This window comes from Cynocephalus volans, chromosome 14 (genome assembly GCF_027409185.1).
Source record: "Cynocephalus volans isolate mCynVol1 chromosome 14, mCynVol1.pri, whole genome shotgun sequence".
NCBI lineage: Eukaryota > Metazoa > Chordata > Mammalia > Dermoptera > Cynocephalidae > Cynocephalus > Cynocephalus volans.
The window spans coordinates 100,698,888-100,719,509 of NC_084473.1; the positions used below are offsets into that span (position 1 = coordinate 100,698,888).

General features: G+C 44.2%; 1 protein-coding gene across 1 annotated transcript; it reads left to right on the plus strand.

Annotated features, from left to right (window-relative positions):
• The first annotated feature begins 445 nt into the window (after positions 1–445).
• MFSD9 (major facilitator superfamily domain containing 9) lies at positions 446–19,876 on the plus strand. Its single transcript, XM_063078809.1, has 6 exons — positions 446–659; positions 4,764–4,851; positions 5,916–5,959; positions 10,744–10,873; positions 13,591–13,800; positions 17,640–19,876. Exons 1-6 carry the CDS (start codon positions 495–497, stop codon positions 18,431–18,433), a joined length of 1,431 nt encoding a protein of 476 aa, XP_062934879.1. The 5' UTR covers positions 446–494; the 3' UTR covers positions 18,434–19,876.
• The last annotated feature ends 746 nt before the right edge of the window (positions 19,877–20,622 follow it).

The window sequence follows — 20,622 nt, forward strand, 5'->3', positions numbered from 1 at the left end:
CATTATTTTCCTCTTTTCTTCAAATAGGCAAACCTAAGCTTGTAGAGCCACATTAACTTATTCTGGGTCTGTCACAGCCAACTACTGACAGAGCTCTGTGGCTCTCCAAGCTGAAGCTGGCCACCACCCAGTACAAACAACCCCATACAGGAGGGACAGCTCCTCAAAATTCCCTCCTGCCCTCTACTGACAGGTACAGCGGAGTCTCCAACCCGAGGAAACAAAGAGAACCACCACTGTCATCACAAAACTAGCGCATGCTTAACACGCTTGGTGGCACGCCCTCTCCCCAGCCACCAGTGACCCAAACTCGCGGCAGCGCGCAGCCGCTTCGGCGCCCGCGACTCCGAGCAGCAACCCCGCGCCGCTCCCTCTGCGCAGGCGCGCGCCGCGCGCTTCCGTCCGGGGCGGGGCTGGCGCGCCGGGGGCGGGCCCGGGCGGCGGCGGCGGCGGCGGCGGCGGCCGTGGTGTCCGCGCCCCTCGCCAGCGCCCCCATGGAGTCCCAGGGTCGCCAGAGCCTGGGCTCCGCAGTGGGACAGGCCTCGGCGACCCCGGAGCCGCGGCAGGAGCCGAGGACAGGGACCGAGGCGGGGGCTGCTGGCCCCGGCGCCGTGCGAGCGCGCCGCTTCCTGCTGTGTCTCTACCTGGTGGGCTTCCTGGTGAGTGCGAGCGCTGGGGCTGGGGCCGTCGGGACCTGGGACCCAGGCGGGGCTGTTTCCTGGGGCTCCCGAGGGTTTGTAAAGCTGAGCCAGGGCTGGGAACCCGCCATCTGCCTGGCGTGGTGCCGCCCTGTCTCTCAAGCCGCCTCCTGCTCGTCACCCCCTTCACGACGCACCTGGCCACGCTGCCTTATCGCCCCGCGAGCTTCCACCTGGGCCCGGTGCCGCGCCCCTGCCCCTCCCTGTCCTTTAAGAAGCTCCTGCAGCAGCTTCAGGTGTGAATCCTGGTGATCCCAGGTGTTAAGTGTCGTGGCAGGTGCAGCGCTTGCAGGGCAGAGAGCGGGGCTTGGGCAAGCTAAGAAAAGCCCGGCTGGTGCGGTGGGGACACGCATGTCTTTTCACCAGAACAGGTAGGGAACTTCGCCATGGATAGCCCCACGTGGACAGATTTAAACACATTTTCATTGGGGTTTCTGGTTGACTTGAATGTTTGAAAATGCAAACCACGGTGAATTGTACACATCTGCCTTTTGACAAACTGTTTATTGCACAACACAGGTTTGGTTTCATCATAATTCGTGTGTCCCTGTCCTGGTTTGGTCCCTAAGTAGTAATTTCTCAGGTAAAATGAAAAGTTTAGTAAGCTGATTCACGGAATTTCTGAACAACTGCCATGGGTAGGTGCTGTGGAGCTCACTTCCTGCACCTAGGAGCTTACAATCTTACTCTGTTGGTAGTTTCTGGGCATTATCTGCAGGAACCCTACCTAGATCCTCCATCTCACTCCTCCCTTTCCAAGTCTAGGCCTGGTTCAGTAGCCCTGGCTGTGAGCTAATCCAGGTTAGAACAGAGCTGGAATAAGGGCTCGGTAGGATTTCCTCTTTGCTGGGACTGTATCTTGAGGGCAAAAGGAGATGGTTAGGTAGTGTCAGTGGGAGAAGGCACTCTCCTGAGGCCTTGAGGATAGTATCTGATGGCCCTGGGCTCTGGCAAAGAGGAACTGATGTTTTCTGCCCAGATGCAGTTTAAGACCATCACTTCCCCCCCCAGTCTGATGCTTCAAGGGGGTGAGCAGTTAGGACGCTGAGCCATGTTTAGGAAGGAGAGGAGCAGAGAAGCAGTCTTCACCCCTCCTGCCTCCTCCATGCAAGGTGTTCAAGAGTTGATAAAGGTTCTGTGCTGAATAATTAAGATCATGAAAAAGCATATTCACCAAAGGATTGTACACACAGAGCCATGAGACTCAGGTACGTCAGCTTTTTAGAGAGAATCTATCTGCCTCCAGTTAACATTGCAGGCCCCACCCTGCGCCCTGGCCCGCCCTCAAGCTCAATGCCTTTCATATCAGAGGCAGACACTGCTTCTGGCTCCCCTGTACCTTTGATTTTTTTTAGTTTGGTCTCGGGATGCAGGTGCCTCTTCCAGTTCTAGTCATCCAGAAGTCAAAACCAGTGAGCATGGGTGGTTCTTCACATATGGAAAGGGAGTTGGCTGGTAGGAGATGTGGACCCCAAGCTCCTGCACCCCTACCTCAGAAGCTACTCGGGCTGGTTCTGCCAGATGAGAAAGATTTGGGCCCTCACCTGAAAAATTCAGACTAGAGTTCAGAGAGTTTTGGAAACTAACATGACCTAGAATTCAAAATCGTTTGAGTTTTACAGTAAAAAAAAGCAGTTTTGAATATTCACAGCTTCTCGTCGATTTTCCATTCGCCATGCACATGGCAAGTCTGATCTAGCAAGTCTGATGTAAAATTTTAATAACTTTAATAATGTATTCAAGAGAATCATTACATGTCTAATATCTTTAAGAAAAAATGTAAGATTTCCCAAAAGTTAAAAGAGTGGGAATTTTTTTAATGGAAAACATTGTAAGCAATTAAAACATATGCGGCTTTTTGTATCCTTGAAGGATCTAATGATTTTTTGTTAGGTAACATCTACAGAATATTATATATAACTTAGTTATAAGGCTCTTGGGAAAATGGTCTTTCGTTGGGAGAGGAAGGGAGCAAGATTAGAGAAATAATTTCCCAAAATGTTCTGGTTTTAGCTTATTTGTACTTGAGGTTTTAATTTGTTTTGGAGGGAATACTAACGTGATCCTTAGGCCTGTTTGGTTAGGATGCTAAGATGGTGCTAAGAGCTATGATTTTAGCCGCTTCTTTTCTCCAGATATCTGGTGAGATTTATATTCTGTTTCCTCAGCCTTTCTCAGGTGATAATTCATTTTTATTGAGGTAGTCCATTCATCAAGAAATACTGGGGTTCCTACCCTGAGAAAGGTCCTGAAACTTTTGAATGTATGTATCCATCAATTTTCATTGAGAGATATTGATGTTCAGTGAAAGGTTTAAGTGCCCCTCTGTAACCAGACTTTCCTAAAAATGGTTACGAACACATAACCAGTTGCCAAATGTAGTGTGCACTCAAAGATGGTGCTTTTGAAGAAGCTGTGGATTCAGAGAAAGGAGGAGTTGCCTTTTATAGTAAAGGAGAAGACAATTTTAGAACAGAGCTTCCTGAGAGGAAAGAGCCAGTGGCTAGCCTTGTCGGAGAAAGATAGTATTTTTCAGACTTACAAAGTGTTAAAATAATACCGATCATCAGTTGTTGCTTATGGGTCTGTATTTTCATATTTGCTTTCCATAGATCTCAGCCTGTTGTCTTAAATATTTCTCTTTCATCTTCTATTTAGAATAACCATTTGAATATTAAACGATATATGGTACTGGGAATTCTGGGGGTGGGAACTTCTTGGACCATCGATTTTCTTTTCTGAGTGATTCCGAAGACTCAGTAGGTGGCTGGTGCAATGTATTTTTAAATGATGTAAGCATCAGAAGGCTGATGGGACAAAACTGACAGTAAAGTCCAGAAGAAATTGGCTCAGAACTGAAAGAAGTTTTAAGTAATAGTAAAATCAAATAATAAACCAATGTTCTGATAGTGTAAATTTATGAGATGTTTAAGACTCACTGGATGTTAGAAATATGGCCATCTAAAGATGTAACCTTGGAAAAGGACCACCAAAAAGTGAATGTGGAAGTTGTGTTTCTGTAAGTATGTGAATGTGCAGCTACCAGGATGGGAGGTCAGGGTCGAGGAAGCAAACAGATTAACTCTGGGACCAAAGAAAATATATTTTTCGTGCATATTCTTTCTTTCCAATTAAGCAGGTCTATGGGAGAAGGAATTTAAGTTGAATGAAAAGAAAACTCTGCGTGTACAGTGCATTTTCCCTAAACCAGTTGTAGCAGCTGATCAAGTGAAGTGAGGATAAGAACAAAGTAAAAAGGAAAAGTGAACAGTTTCCGTCAGAATACCTGGCTGATAGTCTCATATTTTTCCCCAGGACTAAGAAAGTAGAAACTACATTTGAGCTTCTGTTGTATGTCAGACCTTTTCCAACCATGTGTCACTTAAGACTCATCATATTTCTACCAGGCAGGTATTATTAACCCCCTTTTTTACAGATGATATCACTGAAGCTTGGTAACATTAAATAACTTTCCAAGGATATACATCTATGAAGTGATGGAGCTGGAACCGAGAACCGTGTGTGTGACCCCAAAGCCCATGCACTTTCTATGACTTAACTGCAAACGGTCAACCTCCCCCAATACACCAGGCTCCTCTTTCCTTCCTGCTTTACTGAGCCTTTCTTCTTAGATACACCTTATAAGACTAAACCATACGTCCTAGGACATTAGTCATCTTCTCTAACTCCTGGAGGAAATTCATATTTTTAAGCAAGTGCTGCTTCACCAGAAAGTATGAATTGCTTATTACTCCATCCTTTCCCACTTCATTGTCCACAGAGAATTGGGGGTTTGTTCATTTGTTTGTTTTATTTGAGGAACTTCTGTAGCACATCCTCCTAGAACTTTAAGACTCAGTCACAAAGAAGCTGAAGTTAAAGTGAATCCTAGGTCAGGGTAATCCAAGCGGTACAGGTGGCAGCTGATTACTGTGGCATACTGTAGAAGGCAGTTATGATTTCTTGTTTTCTGAAGACTTTAGGTATGGTTTTATTTTTAAAGTCACTTTGTAATTTTAGGCTTTGGTTACTTATTTCAGTTAATCAGTGCTTGTTTTCTTTCAGGATTTGTTTGGTGTAAGCATGGTCATCCCTTTATTGAGCCGTCATGTCAGGTCTCTTGGAGCAAGTCCAACAGTTGCTGGAATAGTAGGTGAGCGGCTGATACTGCTCATTTTCAGAGCACTGAATTTTAAATCCCTTTGAATATTTACCTGAAAATAACTGAGTCGTATAGCCAAATGGTACCCAAAGGTAAGTGGGAAATGAGATAATATTAATCTCCAGAATGTTTTAAAATATTACCCTACAGCAATGTAATTCATCTTTTCCTAGACAACCTATGTTCAGGTGGGATGGTTTTTTAGAGACAGAGAAACAATCTACCTTGTGGGAAAGGACTTTGGTAAGACTTAGCAAATTAGCTATAAGCTTCCTACACCAGCACTGACACATCTTAGAGGCCCATAGGGTTTCTCTACCTTTGCAGCATAAAAATTTCATCTGGAAGTCTGTGATTTACGAAAGAGGCAGGAGATAGCAGGGAATGGACTGTGCTAATTAATGAGAAATCATTAAGACTAACAACCCTTCCTCATTCACAAGCTGTACGTGCAGATATTGGGGGACAATTTTGTGCATAATATTTGTTAAATCATAGTCCATGTCATGATTTTTATTTCCCTGGACCACCCAGGAGCATGAAGATTTTTAGGAAAAGCAGAAGAGACCCGTAACATGATAATGGAAGTAAAAGAACTCTGTAAAACGTTGTAAGTTCTTTATAAAATTAAAACATTTTGCAAAACTGTAGAATGTTAGAGACATGTGACAATATAAAAATTTTAAGACTTGGAATTTTTCCAGAATTCAGATTTCTACTCTTCTCAGTACTCTCTCTATAGTTTTATAAGTTGGAGCTACACAGTTCTCACATAATGGAAGGAGGACTATCTTTCTCTGTCTCCGAGGTCAAACCTTGATTTTATTCTCTGTTTTGCCTAACCTCAATTTTACTTTGAAGGCCTTTTATTTAAAATTGTACTACTTAAATTCTCCTAACTAGGGGCAGAAAAAGATGTGGAGCAATTTCCTTTTTTAAAAACAGTATTTTTTTCCCCTAACCTTTTTCTGTTAATTTCTGTGTTGTTGTCGAATTAATCGATTTTCGTGATGGGTCTAGCTGACTTTATTGATTTTGTTGATATTTCTTTGCAGGCTCCTCCTATGGCATCTTGCAATTCTTTTCTAGCACATTTGTGGTAAGTTATCTTCCATCTGGCAATGCATCTTGAAGACATAATTATATGCCTCTGAGAGTTATCGATCATGGCTGTAGTAAAATCGGACACTTGAGATTTACCAAAAAGTAGGCGTGCAGATTAGCAGAATACACAATGCTGTTAGATCGAGAAGATCCTTCTGATGTCTGTCTGCCTCCTTTGACCTGTGAGAAGATGTAGGCCAAAAAGGCTCAGATGGCTTATTCTGAATGGAACACACTGAGCCAGTGATAGATCTGGGATGAGAATAATTTTTAAATTGTAACAGGTTCTTTCTATAATTCTCTGCTAACTTTATACTGGAGAAAAGAATGTAAACAAAAGTTATTACCAGTTTTATTGTTTGTTTCATTTAGTTGATAATACAGTAGTCCCCCCTTCTCCACAGGGGGTACATTCCAAGACCCCCAGCGGATGTGTGAAACTGCGGATAATACCGAACCCTACATACACAAGATTTTTTTCTATACAGACATACATACCTAAAATAAAGTTTAATTTATAAATTAGGCAGAGTAAGAGGCTAGCAACAATAACTAATGATAGAACAGTTATAACACTATGCTGTAATAAAAGTTATGTGCATGTGGGCTCGCTCTCTCAAAATATCTTCTTGTACTGTGCTCCCTAACCTATTTTTGGACTGTGGTTGCCCACAGGTAACTGAAACCACTGAAAACAAAACTGTGGAATGGATCGGGGGCACTAATGTAATTATATCCATGCAGATTTCTAGAACTCCATTTGAAGTGCATTTCTAACTAAATGCTTCACTATTTACAAGACTCAAGGATATGAGCAGAAGAATCCATTTGGAATGGTTGGTTGTATGTCCGCAACATGGAGCAGAAAGATGCACTAGTGATCCTGTCACTCTCCTACTTCTGACCACTCAGTTGTTAGAAATTCAGAGACCTCTGCCGAGCTTCCCCTTCTCTGTCCCTTGTGCACTCTGCTGTGGCCACCTGGTCTGGAGACTTCTGTGTACGCTGGTTCAGGCAGTTCACTCACTGGCGTAGTCAGTTTATTCTCACAGTTGGCCCAGAGGCCTAAAATTTAGTGAACAGCATGTACTGTTCTTATGTTTCCTCAGAGTTTCTTCCTTGTAAAATATATTTTGTAAAGGAATTCAGTCAGATTCCATATGAATTTTTAAGTAAATAACCACTCTGTGATTTATCTTGTTCTGAAGTCTTCCATGTACTAAATTTGCATAACAATAAGTTTTATTCTCATTTAAACTTTGTAATAATCTAGCAAACTAGTTTGATATCTCCCTTTTATGTGGAAGGAAATTAAGACTCACGCAGTTTAAGTAATTTGACTAAGTCACCTAATCTCAGTATCCAGACACTAAATCCATTTTACTTTTTCCTAAAAGTCATCTGCCATTGCCTTAATTATGTAAAGAAGTAAATATATAACGAAAGTTATGGGATTGTACTGGAGAGTAATGCACTTCTCAGGCAGTGTTTCATGTTCTTGTGAGAGAAAAATTGGGGCTACATCTAAGTAAGCACATTTTTTGCTTTATTTGGAAACTCCCTTCCAAAATACTTCCAGTACTTGATGTGTATATATGTTAGATCTGTTAGGCCACAGTGTATGTTCATTACTCAAATGCTTCTTTCTTACTGGGCTCTGGCCTCATTAACATAAAGACCAGGCTTGCTTGCTGGCTTTCTTTTTTCTTTTCTTTCTTTCTTTTTCCTCTTCTTTCCTTCCCTTCCTTCTTTCCATCTTTCCCTGTTTCTCGTTAGCACTTATCAGAGCACTTTGTACATAGATAGCATTTTATGAATGTGAATTTTCATTGCCAACTCTGAACCCTACCCTGTTTTTCAAATTGATTCTTTGTTTTATTATGTTTACACAAAGCACATTTCATAAATCTTATGCCTAGAATTTAATAGCTTCAGATAAAGAAATGCTATTTAAAATGTCCTTTCTCCTCCTGCTAGCTGTAAAAAAAAAAAAAAAAAAAAAAAAACTAGCTGTAAAAAAAAAAAAAAAGTCCTTTCTCCTTTTTAACCAATGCTTTGAAAAATACATATTTTAAGTTTTATAAAAAGATTTTAATTTTAAGAAGAAATCTTTATGAAGAAAAGGTGTTCTCAGATTTGGCTAATACTTTTTAATATGTTTTAATAAAAATGATTAGCATTTATTAAGTACTTATCATGTGTTAGGCCCTGGTCTGAGCACTTGATTTTATTTAATCCTTATAATAACTTGTCTCAGAGGGTGAGTGTGTGTCGTTAATGACTCATTTTATAGTAAGCACATATAATAAGAGTTGGGCGGGGAAGATAATCTTTGACGTAGATATTACTGTCATTCCTACTTTACAGATAGAGGAACTAAGGCATAGAGTGGCCAACTAATATGTCTGAGGTCGTGGCATAGGTCATGGCATAAGAGTCCAGAGTTCATCCCAGGCAGGCTGGCCCAGAGTGTGAGAACCAGACTGTACCGCTGTCCTGTGAGCACAAGGAAGCCAGTGACTCCTCTCCCTGATAGAAGAGTGTGGCTAATTTCTAAAATCCATTGAAATGAAAATTGGGGAAAATGATTGATGACATTCGTAGGAGGATGACAATCTTTTGGAAGATTTACCCTCAAAATGTTTTATAGAGGATTTTTATGACAGTTTATATCCTTATGTAAAGAGATCTTTTAGGTCCTTAAGAAAAAGATAAACCCATGAATAAAAATGGGTAAAGGGCATGAGCTGGTAGAGTTGGCTTTGGCAAGGAAGAAAGGTGGGCTGAGAATCCGTGGTTGACTGAGAGGGTGGGGAAAGGTTATAGAGTGCCACTGAGGCATGAGGGAAGCAGGAAGCAGTCTCAGTCACCCCTAGCCAGGACCAGTGGAGACCAGCGCATTGCTTGGGAACCGGGCTCATCCAGGGTGTCACAGCACTGGACCCCATTCTTGACCCTCCTCAGACAGTGCTCTGTTGCTATCATAGTGTTTAGCAATTTTTATTTTAAACATGTTTCTTTTTTTTAAAACAAAGCCTCACCCAGAACCTCAGTATGTAGAAGCACTCTGAGCTGGGCGCACTGGTTAGGCTGCAGTCCATGGGGAGTAACGGGCTTTCCAGAGGCTCTGGAGAAGAAAAGGGAGTACAAAGCCCCAGGTCGTCCGTGTGTCTGGGTTGCCACTAGAGGCCCAGGCTCCTGCTGTCTCCTGCATGACCCTCCTCAGCCAACCGGCTGCTCAACCTCCAGCATCCCTGGAATGTTCTAAGCAGGAAGAAGGGGAGGGTGAGGAGCAAACGGCTGAGTTGGCCACCGTGCGCCCCACCTCTAACGAATTTCCTCAGAAGCTTTGCCCAATGACTTCCAGTTGCATCTTTAAAGGCCAGAGCTTTCAGCCTGGAGTGAGGCTCGATCTTAGCTAAGCATGTTGCTACAGGGTTGAAAGAAGAGCGACTGCAAAGGTGGCCCTGGAGCTCCGCTCACCTTGCTGCCCTTTATCCCAGGAGGTGTCTGTGACCCCTCCCCAGGGCCTGAGGACTCTGTGCAGCACTGACCACCACCCTTCTGTGCCTTCTTTCTTCCTCACAGGCCTCTGCCTACTCAGCATTCCCTGATCTGCCTCTGGCTCCGCTGCTCATGGGCTGCTCGGCCCTCGTGTGCCTCGCGTTCCCACTCTCAGAGAGGTGCTGGGTGTTCAGCTGGCCACCATCACACAGGCCACTCCCTGCTGGGCAAGCTCCATCCTGGGCCCCCTCTGTGGCCCTAGTGAACACTCTCACTTGCATAGAGTGTGTCAGGCGGGAGCCCGAGCCTGGGAGGGTGCCAGGCTTCTCAGATGTGGGAGTTGTCCCTGGCAGACACATTGCTTTGCTTGCTTCTCTCAACAGAAAATGCAAATAGTACATACGTAAAAGAACTCTCTCATCAGGAAGAGAAGAAAAAGATGCCACGTAACAAATTTGAAGATTTTTTAAGTTGACAATATGTAGTGTTGTTTGGAGCATGGGAAATGGAGACTCCTCATTACACATCGGTGGGATTGTAGACCACCTTGGAGGGAAATTTGTTCATATATGTCAAATGCCTAAAAATTTGTCTGCCTTTTAACCTGACAATTCCAATTCTAGGAATTTATTCTAAGGAAATTCTCAAAGAAAGTTGCAGAGTTTGCTATAAGGATTCTTACTATAGTATTATTTATATTTTTGATAAATTGAAAAGCACTAAAAATATAACAAAAAGTAGACTTGTTAAATAAATATTGGTACATAGTGGAATATGGAATAAGATGAAAAATAACAAAGTCAAATTTTTAATGACATGGAATGATGTTCAAGTCATATTGTTAAGTAAAAAAGCAAGTCACAAAATCGAGTGTACTGTATGCCCATTGTGTTAAAATATATGTAGGTTTGGGATTATGAGGTATTTTCATACTTTCATATTCTGAGGAGTTTGGTTACATAAAGTAATGAGAAGGAAGACAAAAATGAGGCTTTATAAATTATACTTCACCATCTCTTCAGCTGTTCTCAGCTACCAGACCATCAGGCTTTATTTTTTAGATGAAGAAAACCACGTGGTATTTTCCCACTCACCTTGTGGGAACACCAGAGAAAATAACTCACTCTGGCAAATGGCATAACAGAACTGAGCAGCTAAGGATCTTAAATCACATTCCCTGACATCTTCCAGCAGGTCGTACTGTGTTGGCTTTTTGCGTGGCTGTGTTGGTTGCAGAGTGTGTCAGAGGGCTTCCTCCATTTCTGCTTTCCTCAGGGCTGCTGGAGCGATGTGGTCGGAAGACGGTCTTCCTTGCTGGCGTGCATTCTACTCAGTGCCCTGGGTTACCTCCTTCTTGGAGGAGCCACCAACGTGTTCCTGTTTGTCCTGGCAAGAGTCCCTGCAGGTGAGTTTTGGCCCGTGCATGTGTGCTCCTTAATTAAAAATAAATCTACGTATTTGTCTGTATATATCTATCTGTATCTATATAGAAAGCCTGTCCCTGCTTCACATTGCCTCTTTGATTAGAGCTTACATAAAGAGAGTAAATGACAGCAGCAATTACAGTAGTAGCTGTAGCACTAGCAGCTGCTGTGTACTGAGCACTTCCCTTTGCCCAGGGGCTCTGCTAACTTTTCCCAAGCTACAAACCTTGTAGTTGATGGAGCCCGGAGCTCCTCAGAGTTGGTCAGTGTGCACAGCTGTGCTACTGCATCGGGACTCGTCTCCTTCCTCCTGACCTCTCTTTACATTCAGCCAGCAAGAGTCTGTTAAATGTCTTTGGCCAGCACTGTGGTTACTATTTCCTTCCTCAGTGGGCTTCCTGACTTCAAATGGAGATTTACCTTTGTACTTTCCTGCAGCCTTCTGTGAATCTGGCTGTTGATTAGGAAGGAGACTAGGATTGCAGTGTAGCAGCTCATCGGTTAGTTTTCTGTTTCCAGACTGGTGTTGACTATTACTCACATTTTGAGATAGCTTTTGTTTTGTCCATTCATTGAAGCATTTTGTTTCTTCTTTAAAACACCACTCGTGAATGCCTGGTAGTGACTGGTGGGTGGATGTGACTGTGGAAGCTCTTTGTTCTTTTTGCCTTTCTTCATGATTAGAGCCCTGGAGTGGCAGTGTTTCCTTCCTTACCTTACCCATTGGAGCACCAACAGACTTCACTACCCTGGTCGACAAGTCCGCAGCACTGGACGTCTGCCCACATTCAGTTAAGCTGCTCATTTTTAACTAACACCCTAGAAGAACAGAGCAGAATTGCGTCATTTTAACATGTAGTTAATGATCAGCCCATTTGGGATTTACACACCATTTCTGTGGCATACATTTGTACTCTGAAAGTCTATTGAGTTCACCCTCCAAAATTTATACCATGCCTTCTGTTGACTAAAGAAATGCTCTATGAAGGTCTTTGCTTAAATGTGGTCAGTCATCCTAACCACACCACCAAACACAAAGTACACTTGAGAACTGATCTGTGTGCATCTAGTGTCAAATTTATTGTGCATTCTTGGTTTTGTTAGCAATGTGTTTTTCTACAATATAATGTACTCCAACATTCAGTGGTATGTACTATTCATAATTCTAAAGAAACAGGGAGATGAATATGAACCTAGAACTGTTAAAAAATGAGTAGACATTTATGAGGAGGATTAAAATGTTTTTATTCAATATGAAATGCGCCTGACTTAAGTAGTGATAGTTCTGTTAACATGAACATCATGAGCTTGCAAACAAGGTCTGCTATACACAAAATTCCTTCTTGCTCATGTAATCCTCACAGGGTTTGGTGGTTCCTGAACAGGTGGGAGCCGGGGAGGGGGGAGACTTTGCCAGGGTTCTGCTGCACAGAGGCAGTTGTGGATTCAGATCCTGGTGGCCTGAAAATGAGGCACTGACTTCGAATGTGCCTGAGTTAGACACCTGGCTTTCCCCTCCCCTCTCTGTCCACTACCCCAGCTCTGAAAGATAGAGAAGCCTAGTCTGGGTTGTTGACAGGACACTTACCACAGTCCTGTTCCCTCAGGTATGTAAGGTGAACCTGACACGTATATTTTCAAAAATAATTACAAGATTCCCATAAGACCTCTTAAGAATCATCTTCTAACCCAGTCCTTTCTCACATTTAAGGAAACAGGTCTAGACAGAGTCTTTCTACCTAATTTACCTTTGCTTCCCAAAGAGGCTGGTTATCAGGCAAACACCCACGCTAATTTTGAAACAGAGCTGGGAACAGAACCAGGACTAATGCATTGAAGCACGTGGCGGCTCTGTGATGTGTGGGCCGAGACTTCCTGCGAGGGGGGTCATGGAAAACCATTGTGTTGCATCATGTCTAAGAGTGATGCAGGTTGACCTGCCCATAGCTTTTACTGAGTTCCGACTGTGTCTTGTTCCAATGACAGGCAATCTGTCACCAGAGTCCATCAATGTGTTCTGAGCATGTTTGTTCTGCACATGGCTGTCTGGGGGCACAGGAATCACATGCTTCCATAGAAGTGTGAGGAGTGTAGCATTGTTACATATACTTTAATCTCTTGATAACAGTCATATCACGGCTTTCAGTTGGTGTCAACACATTTGCAAACCTCTTACTAGTAGGAAGTTAGTTTGTCTTGGTTAGACGACAGTGCCATCAGATTTCTACTCATTCCCCTGTTCCCTTCCCTGCTCTGTTTCTCCGTAGCCTTTATCACCTTCTAATATCTATTCTATATTTCCTCCAGGGAAAGTACAGGCTCTAGAACAGCAGGGCTCTCTCTCAAGGTCAATATCAGTGCTGGGCATACAACAGGCATGCAGTAAATATTTGTTCTGTGAGTGAACAGAGGGGCCACCATGACTTGCAGTTGGATAACAGAGACTACTGGAGATGCTGGGACGTCATGACGGAAGGCGGGCAGGCCAAGGGCTCAGGGTCTTCCTTGCCAGAGAGAGATAAGGTGACTGCCTAGGATCATGGCGCTAGACCAGGAATCCACATATCGTGGGATGGAATCTGCAGGCCATAGGGTTTCAAAGAAAATGGAGATCGGGGTAGAGGTTAAGTGCGGGATCACAAGGGAGATGCTTATGATCTGGAAAAACTTACAAAGCATGTTTCTTGTCTCCTTGCAGGTATTTTTAAACACACCCTTTCCATCTCGAGGGCTCTGCTCTCTGACCTGGTTACAGAGAAGGAACGGCCACTTGTGATTGGACAGTTCAATACAGCATCCAGTGTGGGCTTCATTTTGGGCCCCGTGGTTGGCGGATATCTCACGGAATTAGATGGCGGATTTTATCTGACAGCCTTTGTCTGTTTTTCCATCTTCATTCTCAATGCCGGTAAACTGACATTTAATCATGAGAGGATTGTTTTGTATGCTCAGACAGACCAATCTACCTATTTTCTTGTGTGTTTTTCTCAGAATAGGCAGAATTGTTCAAAAATGAAAGTCATTTTGAGGATCCTCCCTACTGTTTTCCGTGGTGGCTGCACCAGTTTACATTCCCATGAGCAGGATAAAGGGGGCTCTTTTCTCCACATCCTCACCAATACTTATCTTTTTTCTTTTCCTTTTTAAGACTAGCCCTCTTAACAGGTGTGGGGTAATTTCTCACTGTGGTTTTGATTTGCATTTCTCTGGTAATTAGTGATGTTGAGTACCTTTTCGTATGGATGTTGGCCACTCTGGAGAAATGTCTATTCAGATCTTTTGCCCATTTTTTAATCGGGTAATTTGGGGGGTTTTTTTGCTATTGAGTTGTAGGAGCACCTTGCATATTTTGGATATTAACCCTTTACCAGATATATGATTTGCAGATCATATCTACTCCATGGGTTGCTTTTCACTTTAGTGATTGTTTCCAAGTTGCCTTTCACTTTGCTGGTTCATTTCCTCTGCTGCGCAGAAACTTAGTTTGATGTAGTCCCATTTGTCTGTTTATGCTTTCATTGCTTGTGCTTCTGGTATCATATCCAAGAAGTTATTGCCATGCCAATTTTAAGAAGTTTCACTCCTCTTTTTTTTTTTTTTTTTTTTTAAAGTTTTACAGTTTCAGGTATTATGTTTGTCTTTAATCCATTTTGAGTTTTTTTGTGTGTGTATGGTGTAAGCTAAGGGTCTAATTTCATTCTTTTGCATGATCCATATTCTCTCAGTTATAATTTAAATGAAAACATCTGCTTTATTTCTAATGGATTTATTAAAAACAAATGAAATTATGGAGGTGAAGGAAAAAAAGGAAGAAACTTCTGCCATCCCCTATTTCAAGACCCGCCAGTGGCTTCCCATCAGGGTAATCGATGCACTTGCCTCACAAAGCCTGCATGGGGTGGGCAGGCCCTGCCCCTGTCTCCCTCTCTCCCTCTCCCCTTCTCTCCATGGGCTCCAGCCACACTGGCTTTCTGGTGGACCGTCAGCATGCCAGGTGCATTCCTGCAGGAATGTACTGGCTTTTCCCTCTGTCTGCCACATTCTCCCCACATGTCTGGCACTGTCTCCTCATCATTCAGGTCTCAAATATCTGCTTCTTTAGTCCTTCCCTGATCATTCTGCCTAAAATAGATCAATTTTCTGCTAGTGTTTCTGAAATTATATTAATTTGTTTTCTGCTTATATTCTATTCATCACTCCACCTTCCAGACACACGCACGCACGCACACATGCACAGACACACACACACACACACACACACACACACACACACACACACACACACACACACACAATTAGTAAGCCACTCTACAAGGGCGGGGATTTTGTCAGATTTACACACTGCTGTTGCCCCTGTGCAAAGTAGGCCAGGCATGTAGCAGATGTTCAGTAATATTTGATAAATAAGTGAAAATATACTGGACTGTGAGCTTCTTGGATGCAGATGCTTTTAAGCATCTTTCATCCTTTTTGCCCTCAGACTGGTGCACAGCTGGCAATTGGATAAATGACTTCATAAAGAAGAGAATTTGTGCTTCAGTTTTCTTTATATTTAATGATATTCTACTTTACTGCAACTTTTTGAATCTTCGTATTCAGGGCTCCATTTTGAGTGATGAATTCCACGTTGAGTTAGGATATCAGACGTGGGAAGCAAAATTCATCAGTCTAATCTCAATCCTCTTAGGAATACTTCATGATTTTCTGCCAGGAACTGAACCTGTAGCCCCAGCCAAGAGGGAAGGCCCGATGGATTGATGCATATCTAGATACAGTCACTTCAAACACATGAACAGCTGGTGTAGCCAGGTACCTTCACATGTAAAGGAAGGCATAAGAATGTGATATACTCAATATCAAAAGTCAGTGTATGAACAAAGAAAGTGAATACAGAGTTCCAGTTTGGATTCTCCAGTGATAGTGCTGTTTAATATTTTGCCAGTGAATGGATCTGAGTCACTCCGCTGCACAGGTTTCCAACTACAGTGGCTTAAAGTAATAGGGGTTTGTTTTTTCCACTTAAGAAATCTGGGGATAGGTGGCCTGGTCTGCTGCAGAGCGCAGCCGAGGAGAGGTGAGAGAATGACCCCGGCTAGACAGCAGACAGTGTCTCACCCAGGGTTTGGCTCCCAGTGCAGTAACACAACGTATTGCTGTTTTCTCATCCCAGTTTGCCTTCTTTCCTTTCCAATGACGCTAGCTTTTACCCTGTCAGCTTCTTACCTCCTTGCTCTGATCTGTCACTTTGCCTGAGATAGCCTTTTCATGTCTTTTTTCCAATGATTTCTGTTCTAATGATTAAGAACTCAGACTCTGGAGTCTAACAGACTCAGGTTCGAATTCCTTTGCCACTTTTTAGTATGAGCCTTGGACAAATTGCCTCAGCTTCCTCATCTATAAAATGGGGTAACAAAACTCATTATGAGAACTAAAAGGTTTTGCATTGTAAGCAGTTTACCCCAGTGCTTTGCTCACGCTGAGCATCAATAGTTGTTAGTTGCCATTATCATCATTTTTATTGTTTTAATTGTACTCTTTTAATCCATCAGTGACAGTTCTTTTTACGTTTTTATCAAGATTCTGTGACCTGGCCAAGGGCCCTTTTACAGATATGAATAGATCAAAAGTTCAGACCCGTGCTCTCAGGTGGCTGGTTTTCTGTAATATGTTTGTCCGTGACAGAAGCACTTGCACTGTATTTGGAGAGACCACATACACAAATTTAGCCCCTGAAAACAACATGAAGTAGCACTAGATAGCCACTGGTCCAGGTTGAACTTTTAAGTGCTGAAGGCCTAAAAACCTGTATTTATGAGTTTTGAAGAGTGTCGTAGAATGGCAAGTTTGAGTTCAGTTTCAAGTACAGTTTTGGACACAGATTGGCAAGAGGTCATTCTGTTTGGATGGTGTGGGATAAATAATACAAGAGGCAGGAATGTGCCAGTCATACCGAGAGCAGAGGTAGGATGACCTGAATGGCGGTCAGATCTGCTGCATAAGTTGGTGTGTTGTGGCCTAGGAGAATGTGCCCCCTGAAGTTTTGCAGTTGTGACCTAAAAAAAACCATGGTGACCCTGATAGGGAGAGGACCCAAGCAGGCACTTCCTAGGGTCCTTACTGTCAGGTTGTCTCTATCCACCCTCCAAGCAAAGGCCATTGTCACTGTTACATAGCAGCCCGTGGCTTCCCTAGGGTGGCCCTTACACTCTATTCTAATTGCCTATTGTCTGAACCCCCTTTTAAGTTCCCTGGGGACAGGGATTTCATATGCCTTGTCTTGTTTGTTAATATATTCCTAGCGCTGAGCACAGGACGTAGGACTTAGGAAGCACTCCATAAATACTGGATGTTTGGATGGCTGGATGGATGGGCATATGGTAGATAATCAGAAAGTTAATGAAGGAAAGAATTTAAATGTAAATTTAAATGCTTAAGAATTTAGATATGAAATGATGGGATACAGCAAACCGTCACATGCTTCTGAGCTGGAGAGATAACAGTGAGTGTTTTGTAGGTATAGTTTTGGTGTTTCTTTAAAAGGTGAAGAGTCTTTTGCTGGAATCCTGCAGTCGAAATGGAGCTGTGAACATGGTAAAAAACTGGATTTGAACATACGGACGAGTAAATCTAGTATAAAAGTATATGGATGAGTAATCTAGCATAACGATTGCTTCTGCCCCGGAGAGGCGCTGTATGAGTTCAGTGCACCAGCCTCCTCTAACAACGGGTCTCCTGCTGCTTCAACAGGTCTCGTGTGGCTGTTTCCGTGGCATGGAGCCCAGGTCGGCGGGACAAAGGGCGGCCAGCGATCGGGCGAGAGCCACGCGGTTTCTGGAAAGACAGTCTGCAGAGAAGCGCGGGCAGCGGCCCCCGCCCACGGGGCCCCGACGTGGGACGAGGCTGCGCGGCCGCCCTGGGGCCAAGTCGTGCGGGCCTTGCGCGACATGAGGAGCCTGGTATCTTCTGCCATGTGGGACATATACCTGGTGCGCCTGCTGATGGCCGTGGCGGTCATGCTGTACCACAGCAATTTCGCCTTGGCCCTGGAGGAGCGCTTCGGGGTGCGGCCCAGGACGACGGGCTACCTAATCGGCTGCAGCAGCGGCCTGGGGGCGCTGGCCGGCCTGGCGCTGGGGCCGCTGCTGCGGCTGTGCCGCCACGACACCCGCGCGCTGCTGCTGCGCTCGGGCGCGCTCACCGGCGCGCTGCTGGGGCTCTTCGCCGCCGCGCGCACCCTGGGCCTGGCCGCCGCCTGCGCCGCGCTGCTGGCTTTCTCCAGCGCCGTGGGCAGGACCTGCGTCACCGACCTGCAGCTGGCCGTGGGCGGCGCCCGGGCCGGAGGCGCCCTCCTCGGCCTGGGGCAGTCGGTGACGGCGGTGGCCCGCGTCATCGCCCCGCTCCTCTCGGGACTCGCCCAGGAGGTGAGCCCTTGCGGCCCCCCCAGTCTGGGGGCTGCGTTGGCCTTAGCGGCTGTGTGCGTTATGTCACTAAACAAACCTCGCCTTAGCAGCGGCAGGAGTGACACATTAAAAAGTGAGTAGGAAGCAGCAGAGGTGTGAGGTCAGGGACAGAGGCCAGACGAGGGTGGGTGGTGCGAGTGCAACTTGGGTTATGCACAGGTGGTGTGCTGTGGTGCTGCGCAGCCCCGTGGGCCCTCGACTGGGCTCAGTGGCCCCTGTGTTATGGGCAGAAGTCACAGTGCACGTGGGAAGGCCGAGGTGGGAGCGAAGCTTTCCCAAAGGGGGGCTCCTGCACGTTTACCCGACAGCCTCCTCATCCCTGCTGGGCGAGTGAAGTTAAAAGGTTCAAGGGCAGAAAAGCCACTAGCTACAGGATGGGGAAATGGCTGTGGAATAACAGAAGAGGACAAGCAGAAGAATGGTGGAAACCACAGGCGTTTCCCTGCTGGAAAATATACGGCATGTTAACCAGACACTGACCGTGGACCACTGGAGCATGGGCTTGCCGCTAAATTCCATGAGCCACGACAGAGCTTTTCTGCTATCAGAATCCTAGAGACTGAAGAGTTCCTTTGTTGGAACCAGCCTGTTGAAGCTTTCTCAACACCGGTTAAAACTCAAGTGCTGACCCCACCCTGGAGACTGAGGCAGGGGGCCTGGGTGAGGAGGAGAAATCTGTGGTTCTCAGCAACCACCACAGACAGTTCCTCACGGAGGTAGAAAAAGGATCAGAGTGACACATGCTGGTTTCGAATAAAGTAACAGCCAGAGACTTGGCTGTTTTTATTAATAGCTGACTAAATTTGGACTTGAAATTGTTTGTAATCACAGTGTCTTAGTTACCCCTTTCCCGGTTCTCAGCACCTGTCCTCTGACAGCACAAACAGATATCTGGGCCTACTCCGTGTTCGTTGCCTCTGAGCCAGCTGAGCTAGCTTCCAGTCGGACTGCATCCACCTGGACATGGGTTGTGCTGGTCTCTTCCTGGAAGCCTGCATTCCCCTCAGGCTGCATCCTGACAGTAGAACCCGGTGGTGAAACCTAAGTGCCGGAATGCTTTTAAGATGAATGTTTTATGCAGAGTGGCATGCCATATTGGAGGAACTGGGTTCTGCCATGTCTTGTGTTAAAAATCATTCCCTTTATCTCATAATTTCATGTCTGAAAAGAGAAAAGCTATGTTGATGTGCAGGGAAATGTTTCGGTGTGCCTTCTTCTAGGTCTTCCTTCAAGTGCTATTCCCAAAGCGGCGGCCAAGGGCCCAGGTGAGAAGCCCACAGGGAGGGTTAGCATAGACTAGCAGGAAGGCATGTCCCAGGCTCGTGGACCACTGGGGCTGCATCATTTATTAATACAAATTATTTAGGAGCTCCCTCTTTTCCTCGCATGCTGTCTAAATTCACATTCCTTTTCATCCTCTTAATTAGTCCACTAAGATAATATGCAACCCAACACACATATAACTGTAAAAGGTATTTGAATAAACTAATTTGTTATAACTTTAATATTTATTGTTTGTACAGCAGAAAAAATATTTCCTTAGTTTTATAAGTTCTGTGTAGGATAAAATCAAATATTTATGAAAATTAATTAGAAGTATGTTTTAGTCTGAAGATTGTCCTTTTTCCGTTTAATTATAAAAGAAAATATTAACTTTTTATCAGGTGTTAGAATTGTGAGCTTTTACACAAGCACTAAGTGCTTTTGCAGAGACCAGAATATTACGTAAAATGGCCTTGCCCTTAACGAGCATGCTAGATGTCATGGAGACTAGACTCAAAAGGACAGTAAATACGGAGGGGTTTATGCATGAAGTCAAATTTCAGAAGAGTTTCTCCAAAGATTGTCTTTTCTTTACTCTCAGAAATAATCAGGTTTCTTACAAGCTCTCATCTATAGCCACATTTTTATTTTTAAAATCATAGCACTTTATTTTTGACGTTAAAAGAAGCCTATAAACTTAATGAGGCTTTATAATTAATCAGACGCATGGAAATATTGCAGTCCAAAGACTGACCTTGGTATATAAACATTTCTGTTACTCTCTCCTAGTGATTGTAGTATTTTGTTAGCAGGATTTTTTTTAGGTAAGTATTTTCTTAGCAGTTCGTGCTGCCTGGTCTGATGTCTTGCTAGTCGAAGTGTGGTCCAGAGAGGAGCAGTATCAGCTCCCCCGGGAGCTTGTTAGGCATGCGGACTCTCAGGCCGCAGCTCAAACCTGCAGGGGACCGTTTTAACCAGATTGCTAGCTCATTTGTTTGCACAGTAAA

What these genes read in the sequence shown, in the direction of transcription:
- MFSD9 (XM_063078809.1), top strand. Translation starts at nt 495, where the DNA reads ATGGAGTCCCAGGGTCGCCAGAGCCTGGGCTCCGCAGTGGGACAGGCC. An exon ending in TCTACCTGGTGGGCTTCCTG is followed by an intron (nt 660 to 4,763) that starts GTGAGTGCGAGC and finishes GTTTTCTTTCAG; the next exon opens with GATTTGTTTGGTGTAAGCAT. An exon ending in TCTTTTCTAGCACATTTGTG is followed by an intron (nt 5,960 to 10,743) that starts GTAAGTTATCTT and finishes TGCTTTCCTCAG; the next exon opens with GGCTGCTGGAGCGATGTGGT.